This window comes from Quercus lobata, chromosome 4, assembly GCF_001633185.2.
Source record: "Quercus lobata isolate SW786 chromosome 4, ValleyOak3.0 Primary Assembly, whole genome shotgun sequence".
NCBI classification, from domain to species: Eukaryota; Viridiplantae; Streptophyta; class Magnoliopsida; order Fagales; family Fagaceae; genus Quercus; species Quercus lobata.
The window spans coordinates 27,003,806-27,019,100 of NC_044907.1; the positions used below are offsets into that span (position 1 = coordinate 27,003,806).

At 34.4% G+C, this 15,295-nt stretch overlaps 1 protein-coding gene across 4 annotated transcripts; it reads right to left on the reverse strand.

Moving 5' to 3' along the window:
* Positions 1-2,175: 2,175 nt before the first annotated feature.
* LOC115986635 (putative casein kinase II subunit beta-4) lies at positions 2,176-9,743 on the reverse strand. 4 transcript variants are annotated; one of them, XM_031109852.1, is made up of 6 exons: positions 9,148-9,743; positions 6,278-6,496; positions 5,178-5,287; positions 4,937-5,099; positions 3,499-3,637; positions 2,176-2,690 (listed from the first exon to the last, which is right to left on the reverse strand). In XM_031109852.1, exons 1-5 carry the CDS (start codon positions 9,437-9,439, stop codon positions 3,507-3,509), a joined length of 915 nt encoding a protein of 304 aa, XP_030965712.1. In that variant the 5' UTR covers positions 9,440-9,743; the 3' UTR covers positions 2,176-2,690; positions 3,499-3,506. The 4 variants fall into 4 exon arrangements, with proteins under 4 accessions (XP_030965712.1, XP_030965711.1, XP_030965710.1 ...); XM_031109851.1 differs by having other exon boundaries at positions 5,178-5,290; XM_031109850.1 differs by having other exon boundaries at positions 4,934-5,099; positions 9,148-9,742.
* Positions 9,744-15,295: the final 5,552 nt, after the last annotated feature.

Genomic DNA, 15,295 nt, shown 5'->3' on the forward strand with positions numbered 1-15,295 from the left:
CATGAGTGCCCTTGAATATTTAAATATTTGTTATAGATATCAAATATTTAAATTTTATTGTTATTAATATTTAAGTATTTGCATAGACTTACATTTTCCTCTTAAAAGTTTAGGAATTTATCATATTTGCATGAATTTAATAAACTCTAGATTTATTCTAGTTTGAATCACAACCTAAAAGAGAGGGGATACTAAAAAAAAAGAAAAAAGAAAAAAGAAAAAAAGCAAAAGTTCTACCTTATATAATTTTTTGATGTGACTTCCTTATATAATTTGGTGAATTGAACATGTACAGCAGACAAAGAAACAGGTAGAAAAGAAATTAATTATTAAAAGAGAGAGAGAGAGAAATGAGAAAGTTGCTGTCACAAAATGATGTCAATGCATTTGAGAGTTTGATTTCCTTGTCAAGAAGGTGGGAGAAGATAGAGGCACTGAAGCAGATTTTCTTTGGAAAGTTTCAAAGAAGTGAAAGCTAAGGTCATTTCATACTATTATTTTTCTTTTTCATTATTTTAAAATTAAGTTGTCATTAGTCAAGTAGGTTGCATCATTTTTTTACCAAAACCAATATTGTGATGAATACTATAAACAATGCAAGTCCCTATCATTCCAAGCATATGCCATGAATGTGTTTATATATTGAATGTTGCGTGCAGAACAAAATTTGATGATTAAGCTTCTTTGGCTATGAACCATAATATTACATTAGCTACAACATTAGCAAGCTCCAAACAAGTTTTTAAGAAATTTCTTTTACCTCTTTAATATAATAGAAGAGCCACTACTACATACTATATATGTTTTTGGCTTAAATAGGCGCCCATCAAATCATGATTTTTCTGCCTCAATTTTCAGTGCCAGTTAGTTGATTGAGTAGACAATACAACTTTTTTGTAAAAATAAAAAAATATATATATCCTTTTCGTTTTCCATTATTCCCAAAATATAAACGTAAGGTCAAAAATGATTTTTACTTTTACTGTTTGGACAGTCTGGTTCATAGAAACTGTTGTCCTCTTCTACTATGGTGTCCCAAAATTGTATATTTGAGGCCTTTAGGACTTCATAACAGTGGTGATTACATTTCATACTAGCGTTTTAATATAATTGTGTCGTGAATCAATTAAGTACATTTTGTGCTGTAATCCCTCCTCTCTGAAAGAAAAGGAGTTTCGCCAAAAGTGACTAGTCACCTCATTAGTTGGGTACTGAGTCCGGGGAATAAGAATTAATGGGACAAATTATTATGTGACAGAAAAAAATATAACATTATTATACTTCCAGAATATTGTAGAATTACTCATTATCTATTATGAAATTAGTGTATTAAATTTTGCTATGTCATCAACATTTTTTGTTTGATTACATCAATATTTAACAAAACACTGGCACTATCTATTTTGTAGTTGAATTAAATTATGATAATATGGTAACATACAATTTACTTATTTTATAATGAATATATAAATTTAAGATTTTGATGATAGAGTTACCTTTGAAACTCTAGAGAGTCTCAATCCAAGGCTGAAAAACCTGTATTCAAAAGGTTCTGAATTGGATAACCTGAACATTACAAGTGTAGAGGATTTATTTTGAATGAATAATGATCATTAATAAAGAGATTTATGAGGCAAGGCTAGTTAGGAGAGCAAATGGTCTGACTTTGACCCATGAATATCTCCTTTGAATTTGAAAACAACAAAATGTGTCAATCAAATAAGTTGCAAGGCTCTTGACAAATCAACATATTATTGGTTACACTAAATGTGACTTCTTTCTAGAAGACATGTGATTAATCATGTTGACTCTTGAGCTCCAGGACACTACAAATCTGCTAGATGAGGTCAACAGCTCCAAATGAGCTGAGCAGCTTGCAACCTGCTTGAGCTCAGCTTCACCTGGGGCTTAATTCGGTTTGGATATTTGACTCATAAATAATTAGCAAATTTGACTCCAAAGTCGAGCATACCGAGCATATGTATTCTGTCAAAATTACTTACACAAATTAACTTAAATCCGCTTGAAATTACTGACCAAACAAACGTGTCCACACAAATAAAAAATTATACGACCAGATGAATGTGTTTCATTCTCTTTGTTAAAAGATCTGAAATGTCTAGAAGTTTGGAAAGAAATAGACTAGATAATAGGGTGGAGAAGAAAAAAAAAAGAAGAAAAATAGTCAGCAATTTGTCAGCTCCAGGAACATTAAAACTTAAGAAAAGAGATTATGTAGTTAAGTTCACAGTTTATCACTTTTGCAAACAAGTTTAAAAATGTGATAGCTCTTGTTCCTGTGCGTGCAAGAAGATAATACATCATCGATAAATTGCAAGTGGGGAAATAGAAAGAGAAACTCAGCATGTTGGCACAATCTAGATAAAACTTCTCCAGCTAAGATGAATTAAAAAGGAAAGACGCGGTTTCCTTGCCTAATACCATGTAGAGGAGTGAAGAAGTCTACTAGCCCACCATTTATGAGAATTGAGAAGAGGTGAGGATGCTGGACAACCAAATTGATCCAAAACTCTAAAAAGCCGTAGTATCGAAGGACATGAATGCTAAAAGGCCATTCCAGTCTATCATAAGTCTTCTCCATCTTATGCTTTAAGCCCACTCAACAATTCATCATCCATAGTATACATTATTTCTTTGGGCAAGAATGATGGTATCTTGAATATTCCTACCTGAAATAAAAGCAACCTACCACTTAGAGATTAATTTGGGAAACAGAGGTTCCAGCCTATTAGCTAGGAGTTTAGAAATTGCTTTGTAGATCAGATTACATAGGCTAAGAGGCCTAAACTAGTTAGCAGAAGAAGCAAGACAAGAGATCATATACATTGACATTAGATTAGAGCAGTACTAAATGTTGTTTGAAAATGATTAAAATTTTAATAAATTGTAACGGGTACAAAGGCAAGTACACAAATTCATTAAACAATATTTCCTCTCCCCCAATTTGAGGGAATAAAATAATTATTTGAGAAAGGTACTCAAAATACTCTGAAATCCCTTTTCCTCACTTAAAAAAATTATTCCCACATACCTGATTTTCACTGAAATCAATGGCATCAGACAGCATTACATGATTTACATCTACAGACACCGAAAGCAACAAAAAACAAAAGGACTTTAATCCCTTCCTAGAATCCTCCAGTGCTAGTTTTGAGATGAAATAAATGCACTCAACCACGAAATAGTGATAGATAACCCAAGCAAAGGAAACTACAAAACACTTGACATATCCTCAAACCTAGAAAAAGAGAGAAGCTTACAAACGCTCTGTTAAATTCGTGAATAAAATAAAAATATACGTTCTGCTATGCTAAAAGGCAAATTTTCACTTTAAACATTTTCATTGTGAATCAATTGTTGTACTCTTGCATTTCATCTCGCTTGTTAGAGCCATTCATATAACAACATAGCATGAGATAATATGAGAACCATCACAAATGAACAGTGGGACAATTCAACACAAATAGTAACTTGCACCTCTGATGTCATGGCCTGTGCATCTTGAAGCCAAAAACTCTTGGAACATAGCTTTGAGACGCCTTTTGTGGCTTTAGGTGTCCATACGTCATTAAAAATAAGTGGGGAAACGTGGTTCCAAAATATGCTCCATCAATATCTTCATAAAGTCAAGGAAATTTTGTCAAAAAGATAACTTGCAAAAATTGGAACATCTCATACATTCAACCATAATTACTCAACACACATCAACAGTCTTTAGCACAATGATAAAAACAAAGAAGAACTATTTAATGGAAATCACAATCACCCATTATCAATCAACAATTCAAATGGAAACTCCAAGTGCACTACACAAAATGTCCAATACTATATCTCTAACCACCAATCATACATAGCTTAAGATTATTGGCACAAAAATGATTAGTTTTTGCAATTATACTGATTTAGGTGATTCAGATTTCATGTATACAGCTCTGGGCTTAGGGATCGCAAATGGTAAGCCTACTCTGAATCAACTTAAGCTAAAACATAATTAGACTAAGAGCTTCTTCACTAGCCTAAAAAAACATATAGCTTAACTTGGAACTCCAGGTTTTAGGCTAATCAGCAAGGTAAGCAGCAAAGAATCAAATGTCAGTTAGAATAATTGTGGCTTTAGCACCAGTAGAGCCAGCAGCAGTATGGCAACATCCAGAGCAGAAAATGAGCTGATATGATTGTCCTGTCAGGCTTGGCCTGTTTTGATGCTTGCCTAGGCTCACTCATTTGTTAACACAAGTAAAGCTCAAATGAATTGTCCAAACTCATTTAATAAAAAAGCCAAGCCACAGATCCCCCAATTCCATCTTTTAAGCTAACAAGCCTTGTTAAATTACATAAGAGCCCTCCTTTCTATGAATGTTCTCCCTGTTGGTCAAGAATTCCAAGGTTGTCTCCTGGACCCCAAAAGATATATGCGCATCAAGTAAATTTAAACTAAAGATTCACTGGTGAATAATTATAAAATGTTACTAATGATCCTTAGGACATAAATATAAAATCTATTTTTAGGCACTAGATCAGCTTAACCACATGTTACATAGCAATAAAATGATAATGATGATGAGAACAAGAAATCACATGATATATAGCTTAATTTGTACTTCTATACATAACATACCAACCAATATATTTGAATTCAGGAGGTCACATGTCTAAACCATAAGAATTATTTATTAGCTTGTTACATACAATTTCATCCAGATGGAAACACCATAGCTCACTTTGCAGGAAGGTCAAAGTAAAAATTCCTCTTTCACACTTAAGTTATATAATAACAACATATTAATCAATTGGGTCATACCACATTTAGCAGAAGAAAAATCTATCAATGAGAATTCAATGTTCAGGCAGATGCAGGCAAAATGCAAACAAAGTTTCAAAACAAGTAAAAACTAGTGCAATAAAAGGATACTGCCTTGGTACTTAGATCGCGGGTAATAGATATCTTCACATTTGGGGCAGTAGATTTTTACGGTGCTTGAGCGGGGAATGTCTGATTGACCAACAGGGAGGCAGGGTTGTCCACAGCAGTAAACTCTGGGGCATCTTCCAAAATCATAATTTTTGTACTTCTCTAACTGTAGTAGATTTAACTATGTTTTACTCAACCAGAAACATAAGAAACAAATAAAGTATAAATTGGCTCAGAAATTTACCATTGCGGCCATTCCCTTGCTGGTGAGTATGTACCGAACATGTATCAGACCATACAGCATCTCTGCTGCTGATTCAACCAATTCATTCTGCTCTTCGGTAAATATGTCACCTGCTGAAAACCATACCCATACCATTAAATAAGGCTAAATGGTAAGATCCTTCACATAAACACACACACACACACTTGGAAGCAGAAATTAGGTCAGAATTTTACTATAACAATAAAAGATATTTTTAAAATCAGTCATAGGTGTCACTTGAATTTGTTGAAATGGATATTAGGTAATAAAATGTAGATACAGAGGACAACTCATTGATATGCAAATTTCACTCAGAACCACCCACATTAATGCTTGGATGTACTTTACTAAGTACTTTTTTAAATAAAGACATGGTTTGAGACGGAAGACATTATGATCTCAGTTTCTTACATGCTGTAGGCAATAGATCTTACCAAATTCCTACTTCCAAAACTCTAAACGACAAAATAGTTGAGATTGATAACTCCTTATCACAACAAAACAAAAATAAAGCTTGTCGATATGCTAAAATATTTTTATTCATTACATCTAGAATCAGACCAAAAAATTATAGTAGTTTGCTAAACAACACCTTTTAAGCCTAGCAATCATAAATCAGAGAAATCCTTTTTGTATGACAAAAACATGCAGAGATAAAGTTAATCAGATTTGAGATTTTTTTTTTTTTTTCCCGAAACCATGAAACAATGCTTTGTATAATTAATGCAGTTTCCAAACAACACCATGACATATTAGCAAAAACAAAAATTATATAAAATTTATATCATTTACTTCATACTTGTAGAGGTCACAAGAATAAGATGAGTGATCAAGAGTACATATTTGAGATTCTCATTTATAAGCACCAAGGACAAACCCTTGCTTCCTTATCACCCTCAAAGGGTCGATGGGCAACTTATCTATGTTGACAAAAGCTACAAGTATGAGGAGATAAAAACCCATTCGCTTGAAATTGTTTAGGAATTCAAGAATGCAGAATTATCAAATTATTGTTGGCAAAAAGAGATAATTTCAAAATGCATAAACCTAAATACAATTTAGAACAGGACAGTTCTTACCATGAGAAGAGTCAACATCCAAAATCAGATCAAGTGCATAATCATAATAAGGAACTTGACTGCTCAAGCCACAAAGATTGAAATCATCTTGGATGTATTCATCATCAACTTCACAGAAAAATTCATTTCCTCGTAAATTGCAAAACCATGAAATCCACGATGTATCATCTCCATCAGAACCGCTAACATCCGATTCTTCACTGTCTGTTTCAGATTCCTCTGAAATTAATGCAAACAAGGTCATCATCAGCCAAAAAGGTGAAAATACCTATTAAAAATTTTCAATCAGACTACTAAAATAGCTAAAATTCTTTATGTTTCTTCACATGATGTAACACTTTTTTTACTCTCAAAATGTAATTAAAAAGAATCCAACTACCCACCCCCCCAAAAAAAAAGGGAGGGGGGGTTAAAGAAAGCAAATCTAAAATCACCCAAATTTCCAATTTTAATCATATTAACCTGACGATAGACGATATCATATTACAATGCAAGGGAAGCGCCCGCAAGGGGAGGAGGGGGGGGGGGGGGTGTAAAGTACATTTCTTAGCTACCAGGGAACATCTAATTATTTTCACTTTTATTACAGGTTAGATCTAAGCAGAAGTACATGGAAAAAAAACCCCTAAAAATCCATACCTGAACACGAGCATCAAGGACACTTGAGCTTCATACTATATACTAAAACATCAGGATGATACTCTATTACGTGAATTATGATCAAGAGACAATAGAAAGCAATTCTATTTGTCAAACAAAGGCCAAAAGGTAGGATAAGGAACCTTTTTTAATTAGGAAGTTATACATGCAGCCAATAGGAATTGAACCCAAGACCTCAACCTCAACCTTGCACTTAGAAGGGAGGAGGTAGGATGGGGAATTTCATCCCACTTGTTTGACAAATAGGATGGAAGACCATCCTCCTTAGTACAAAATGTATCTACAAGGGGCAGTGCTAATGCTAGATGACTCCCTTTACATTTAGTAAATTACTCATGCAGTTGGTCACCGGTGAGTCTTGATTCCACGAACTAACTTTTCACCTTGCTTTTAAATGCCACATAACCTTTTGTTATGATATCTATTCTTAACAATGATACAACCATCTTCCACTTGAATAGTCTGATCCAGTTCAACACTCCAGCAAGGTGTGGACACTAGCTTGACTTGCACCCCTCGTTGACGTCTACACCCATCTGGCCTCTATCTTCACCAATGGCAATTGAAAGGGAAAAAATTGAAAGATTAAGGCTGATAGGCTCACCGATGTCTACAACCACCTATCCTCTCCATTGTTTGTTTTTATTTTTGTTTCAGTGTTTTGAAGACCGTTTTGTTTACTTATTGAAACAATGAAGAGGAAGAAGAGAAAATGACTATTTGAGCCTTGTTGGATTCTTGCTGTGTTCTTGATTTTTTGAATCTTGATTTTGTTTGGTTGTTAAGAAAAATGTAGAAAGTGCGGGTAATCAAATTTATGTTTTGATCTAATGTCAGGTTATTGAGAAAAATTTTAATTAAGTACAGTTATTGTAAAAGAAAATTTTCTTGTCCTTTTGTGTTGATCAGAAAAATTTCAAGAGTATTTATTTGGGGAAAATTGGAACCCAACCCAAAAACCCAAACTGATGACCAGCCCAATGCCTACTGCCCACGTGAAAGTGGGGTCCGTACGGTTTTGTCCAACCATAAGATGGAAGCAGGTGAGTGAGTTCTCCACCTGAAGGGATCAGGTTGAGTTGCATTTTGGCACCAAACTCGATCCGGATCGACCTATGTGCACCCCTCCATAAACAGTTACAATTGCATGAGATTCAATAGTTTGTGCATACTTTGTTAACAGCCTGAAACTTCCTTCACTTATAAGTTCTAACATGCATCACAGAATCCATATCCAAATTACATCATATTGAAATTGTGATACATCACTAAACAATGTACATACATACACTCACAGATTATATACATAGAGAGAAATCATAATGGTCTAATTCAATACTGACACACTTCAAAAAAATAATCTCGAAAACTTAACATATTTACGGGAGCACCCAGAAATTAACAAAGCATGAATGAGAAAATTTACATTATACGGAAAAACAAATAAAATCTCCACCCAATTCCAGCTCAAGCATGTCACATTATTCTATCACTAAAATTCCACTATTGATAATCGGAGATAAAAACTAAAACTTTGCTAAATTAAGATCTCATTTACACTAAATTTGCTTCTAAACAAACCATAATTCACACTAACATAATCACAAACACTAAACTTTAAACAAGCACCTACTTCAAAGCACTTTTTTTTATTAACCCAAACCCAATAGAAAGTTTAAAAAACATAAATTAACAAAGCATGAATGAGAAAGTTTACATTATGGAAAAACAACTGAAATCCTCAACCCAACTCCTGCTCAGGCGCTTAAGACACATGCTATTACATGTCACCGTATTCTATCACTAAAATTCCACTATCGATAATCAGGGATAAAAACTAAAACTTTCCTAAATTAAGATCTCATTTACACTAAATTTGCTTCTAAACAATCCATAATTCACACTAACATAATCATAAACACTAAACTTTAAACAAATACCTACTTCAAAGTTCAAACCACTTTATTCAGCAAACTCAGATCCTACAACTCACAAATTTTCTTCATCAATCACTTTCAGTCCTAAATCCCAATACCCCACTAGCCCACCACAAGCAATTTACTTCAGAATTCAGACAACACATAATTAGAAACAAAAACAACAAATTAACCCCAATTTACCAAGCAAAAGCTGAAACCAACAAAAATCAACAAACCCAGATCAAAAAAACATACACAGAGTTCAAAATTGTATACACATAAAATACATACCATCGGAGCACTTGTTCTTCGAAAGCGACGCGGAACGAGAATCGCGATGATCGAGCTGCTGATGCTGCTGAGATTTACCGGTGGAAGTGGAAGGCACAGAGATTCTCTCCTTGTCCTTACTACTACTATTGATTCCGCCGCCGACTCTCGAAGTGGACGGCGACGATTTCTCGAGGTGCTTATCGAGCGCGTCGTTGATGATTCGCTTTCGATCCAACGGTCCTCCTCCTCCGCCAGCTACCATTTCCGATCTCGACGATCCTCCACCTCCACCTACTCGATCTCTGTACATAATTTACAATTTATACAAAAAAAAAATTCCCTCTCCCGAAATATCAAAGCTTTTTGAAAAATTGTTGAAGCAGAAGCGGAAACCCTAGATTTTCTTCTTCAAGCTCCGAGTTTGTACATTTAGGGGTTGAAAATTGAACCCTCGAATTTGTAGTGTTAGGGTTTTTGGGATCGGACAGCGACGTTTTGGGGAGAGAGAGATAAGGGGTTGAAAGAGTATGTACTTACGGATAAAGCTAGGGTTTGGAATTTGTGTGTGAGAGAGAGAGAGAATTGGGAGAGAGGGACACCGAGATGAGCTCGTTCTTTGGTTCCCCTGACCTCTTTTGTCTGCCTTTGTTTTGTTGTCCTTTTGCCTTGTGCTGATTTTTTTTTTTTTTTTTTTTTTTTCTTACAAGTTTTAACTTTTTTACCAAAAAAAAAAAATCTTCATTTTTTTTTTAAATTTAAAAAAATTCATTATTTTTTATATAATAATTTAATAATTGAGGAGGTTGTAATTTTTTTTTAACACAACATAAAAATTCTACTCTAAAGTCTAATTTAATCTATAAGTGTATAATGGGAATTATATAATTTAAACAATGAATATCTAATTTTATAATATATATATTACTTTATATGGTGATTTCATTAAGAGCAGAAATGTTAGGCCCAAAAGAACAGAAAATAACAATGAGAAAATTAATCTATTTTCATCCTTACAAAAGACTCACAGAAAGATGGAAGGGATGAGTTGTAATTCCCAAGTTGAAGAAAAAGAAGCTCGATCAGGCTATACACTATAAGCAAGTATATTATAATAATTTCTACTTGGGTTGGACCACACTTTCATTTTGCACAAAGAATACATCATTTATAAATTTGATCCTATGTGATGCAATTTTACTCCACAACATGCCCCACATGAATATAATTCTATAAAGTCAAATGAAGGGGTCTTGAGTTAAGTTCACTTAAAAGCCTAATATGTCCAATTTTTCATTAATCCACCCATATTAGGCTTTTTACCCTAACTTTTCATGCTTTTCGGATCACAATCCTTTTCACTTCATGAAATGGGCTCATGGCTTATATCTTTCTACATCACAAAATGGTTCCATGACTCATCTTTTTACATCATATAATGGGCTCATAGTGTGCTTTATTTTTTCATCATGAATTGAGCTCATGACTTCTATAATCTCTATATCATGAATTTGACTTATGGCCTACATTTCTTCACTTCTTGTAATAGACTTGAGATCTACATCTTGCAACTTCTCGAATTGGACTCATGGTGGTTCGCATTATTGCCACCATCAAGCAATAAGCACATGGTCCAAATCTTTCTTACTCATAGGTTGAGCCATTAAGGTACCAATTCTCACAACTCATATAAATTTTCTCACTTTTTAATAATTAGATTCTCTAACAAAAGCTCATATTTACACAGAATAGTGTGGGTTGAAAACTGTCCAATTACAAGTCAATTAAGCTACTTGGGTTACCAAATTACAAAGACAATCAAGATTCAAGACTACACTTATTTTCTTGAATTCCCAAACTTGTATGGGCACAACATCACATTTGGTCCCAAAAGACAAACCAACTCACTAAAAAAAAATTAAGTCACTAGGGGCTCAAAGAAGAGAAATCTGGCTCATTTCTCCTCTAAAAGACAGCAAAATTATTTGGTCAAGGACCACACAAAGATAAGAAGATCAAGTACACTCTCCACTTAAAAATCAGCTCATGGATACACACCCCTTTCGACTACCACACTATTATTGTTATTATCACCTACTTTTGGAACCAGGAGGTTTGCAAGCTTCAGGTACTAAGCCAAATTTATTGAAGAAGTCATGGCTAAAACTCAAGAAACTTTTAATGAAGTTGCAATTTCTCAAATGCCTACAACTTTGTCAAGTCTAAAGGCCATGGTTCATGCGCAAAGTTTTCATGGGAAAGCTTGGGAACCTATGATTTGGAAGGCCAAGATTTGTATTCAAACAACTCAAATAGCCCTCTAAATTTATATTGTAGATGGAGCTTGACATTGATTTGGGCTCATGAAAAGAGGCCTAGACACCCAATCACTCATTTTGGTCTTTAGTAACAATGGGCCTTCCTTCTCTCCCTTGCAAAATTAGTATTTAATGCTTCATTCGAGACTAAAATACACAGGCCTACCAGTGTCCAAGCCTATTGCCTAAGTTGGAGAAAACCAAGAAAACCACTCACACACTTGGTTTCCACCCCCGCCCCCCCCCCCCCCCCTTTTTATTTATTTATTTATTTATTTCTTTGTTGTTGCTCAAACTAGGTCCTTTGACCTATATAAAGGGATCACAAGGAACAAGAACTATATAATACCAAAATAATACTTATACATGTTTGAAGTGCTTTCCAGTGTAGTAAAAGCAGCTTTAGGTCAAAATATTAGCTTATTTGTCTGTTTATCTATCTCTCCCTCTTTACAAGTTTTTTTTTTTTTCAAATCTCTCTCTCTTTACAAGTTTAATTTTAAATAAAATTAAACATAGATTTTTTTTTTTTTTTGGATTTCCTTGATACTTTGCAAATTACTTATAACAATTGTGTTTGTGATTTATTTCTTTACCTTTCGATTGTGGGTCATTGGAAAAAAAAGAAAAGAAAAAAGAAGAGTAGTACAATTGATTATAAGTGTATTCACATCTATACTTGTATAATAAAAAAAAGTACCACATTTTAGCCAATTAAATTAAAATTCACCCACATCAGTCTATGCAAAATGATGTAACAAAACATGGTTATTACAATAACAATATAAATTTACATTGACATTATTAATTCTTTCTTTTATTTATTTATTTTTATTTTTTTGAGAATCTTTCTTTAAGTATAATGAGAATAAATAAAGAATGTTGATGATGGTTGTTGTGTGTGAAGAAATATATGCAATTAAAAAAAATTAATATATGTATAAGCTGATGTAAATGCTCCAAGGATGAGATCATTAGTATGAACTCCCTCTTCATTTACTATCTTTCTTCTCAACACACACACACACACACAAAAGCCCTTCTCCTTCATCTAATGAGAAATTGCATTGGCTATCACTTTGAACTCCATCATAATTACCATATTTATTATTTACTAATCATAACATGCTTGTGAAAATAGTTGTGCCCCTAAAATTTATTGTTATCCAAAACTCACTTCGAAAAAAACATTAAGGGTTCATTTGGTTAGAAGGGTGAAAAAGTAGAATGATAGAAAATGAGGGGAAGATGGAAAAGCGGGAGGATAGAGAAGATTTTAATATCTCTCATTTTTTTTTTTGTTGGAAGTGGAAAAGTGAGGGCAGGGGCGGCTTGATGCATTTGGGGGCCTAAGGCGAAAATTGATCATCTTATTTAGATGCAAAATTACTACTAATTAACATGAACTACATAGAATTTTTTTTTTTTTTTGAATTTTTAAGACAAAAAAAATTTGACAAAATTTTTCATACTTGTTGATGTAGTAGATTGATAGTGGTAAGTAAAACAATGGTGTTAGTGGTAGATTTAGATGAAAACTAGTAAAAGTTTGCTAATTAAACTCTTATTATTATTCTTTTTTTTTAGAAGTGCAACATTCACAATATTTTTTACAACAAATTCTAGATTTTAAACTGCTTTTTGTTTTTTATTTGAAAATATCACTATAATTATTTTTTTGCTATCAACAATAGGCTGTAATAACTTGCTACTTAGCATTAGTTGTAAAAGTGTTGTGAAAAATATTGTGGACGACGTTGCATTTTTCTCTATTTTTTTATTTGTTTTTCATCTAATAAAAAAAATTATTTTATTTATTGATTATAAATAATCCTATTGGTTAAAATTTAGGGGCCTTTTTTTTACTTGGGGCCTTAGGCGGTTGCATTTTTTGCTCCACCATAGAGCCGGCCCTGAGTGAGGGGATAAAAAAAGTGAGTTTGTATAAATTTACTTACATACCTTTGTTAAAAAATGATGGTCAATTAAAACAAAAAAGTGACCAAAAAAAAAAAAAATCACGTCTAGTTAAACATTAAAAAAAAAAAAAAAAAAACAACAACAACAACAACAACAACAACAAAACAACTATCACACCTGTAAGGACGCGATTCGTGGCGGACCGTAACAGTGTCGGGTTCGCGCGTGAAAAGACCCCTAACAATATCATTTGTAGAGCGTGGGTTTGGAAGGCTAGGCCTTGATCGATAGGCGGTGGGTTTTTCGCGGTGTTCGTGCAAGTTTAAGTTTCCCTACACCCCTGGAGTCTTTCTCCTGGAGGTGGGCTGGGAGGCTCTGGTTTCTGGCCATTTTTCCCAACCCCCTTATCGGTGCACCTTCCTTTTTATTATATAGTCCGTCTTGGCTGATCCTGACCCTCCACTTGTAGGTCAGGCAGGAGCTTATTTCTGTATCCATCCCATCAACCGTCCCGTCTAACTTTCTATTAGTTGCATGGATCGACGTTTGCACCGCCCAAACGTCTTTTCTCATTAACCAGCTCTGGGTATTGGCAGGTGCATTTACTGAAGGGGGTGGGACGCACTTTCCTTGGTCCGAGTTCACACCCTGCTTCCCTATGGGCCCCATTCCGTTCACATCCCCTTGAGGGGGCTGTTTGGGGATTGCCTACACCGGGGTGTTGGTCTTCCCGCTGAAGCTATGGAATGCCGAGGACAGGGTAAGTTCTCAGCCGTTCCCCTTGCTACCTCGACCGCCGAGCATTCGTCTTCGGCAAGGTACCTCCTCGGCACGGGCCCTGGGCCCAGATAGAGTTTGGGCCGGACTGCAGAACTCTCGGACCCACAATAATAATCTCCTTAAGTTAATATGAATTTAAATAATAAATATGAAGCTTAAAATTTTTATTTGTACCAAAAGAAATTAGAAAAATATAATGCATAATAACAATAGTTAGAAGAATATATATTTGTAAAAATAGAGTAATGGAAATTACTTTTACATAATTTTTAATTATTAGAGAGAACAAATTATCTACAATAAAATTTAGATTATACCACATCTTAGTATAATTATATATTCGCATGCATCACGTGATCAGTTTGCAACTAGTATCACATACTCTATTCATGTCCACACATGATTTTTCATCGACCAATAGCAAATAATTTCATACTCTATTCAAGTCATTTAAACAAACCATAGATTCTTTTCTTTTCGATCCCCTAAAAAAATTCTAAAACTTATAAATAGAAATTTCTCACTAACCTTTAACGTTCTTTAGAAGTTGTTCCTTTGGAAGATAGATTCTCTTGAGTGTTTTACCAATCTTGTTCTCACACAAAGACACAAGATCATTGTATGAGTAATGTAAGGACACGATTTGGTGACGAACCTAAACAGTATCGGGTTCGTACGTAAAAGGCCCAGACAATATGATTTGTAGAGCGTGGGTGTAAAGAACTAGGTTAACTGTGGTATCTACCTCCAAGATTTTATCTCAAGCCCATCCAAGGTTTTCCTTCTTTTTTGTTGGTATAATCAACGTTTTTTCTTCAGTCCCTAGTGTTACTCTCTCTCTCCCCCTTCTTACTTCTTTCTCTCCAGTTTTTATATGTGTTCTTCTTTTTTCCTCGATCCTCTTCTCCATGTTCTTCGTTTAGTTTATATACTCCCCTTCGCGATCCATCCTCGCCGAACACGTGTAGATTGTGTCCGGGGGATTTCTTTCTGTCCCATCTGGCACCTCCTGGAACTTCCTATGGGCAGCTGTAAGGCTGCTTCCCTACTGCTCAGGTATCACCTCCACATTAATGCGGCCAGAGAGTTGGTTGAGAGGTCATTAATGCGGAGGCAGCTATAGTTTCAGATATTTGTTTGCCTTATCTCTT

Bases quoted from the DNA above. Each gene is read 5' to 3' on its own strand.
- LOC115986635 (XM_031109849.1), bottom strand. From the start codon at position 9,439: ATGTACAGAGATCGAGTAGGTGGAGGTGGAGGATCGTCGAGATCGGAA. The intron at 5,291-6,277 runs GTAAGAACTGTC...TATGGTTTTCAG, and splicing joins GGATGTTGACTCTTCTCATG to CAGGTGACATATTTACCGAA. The intron at 3,638-4,933 runs GTATCCTTTTAT...GACTTTATGAAG, and splicing joins GCGATCTAAGTACCAAGGCA to ATATTGATGGAGCATATTTT.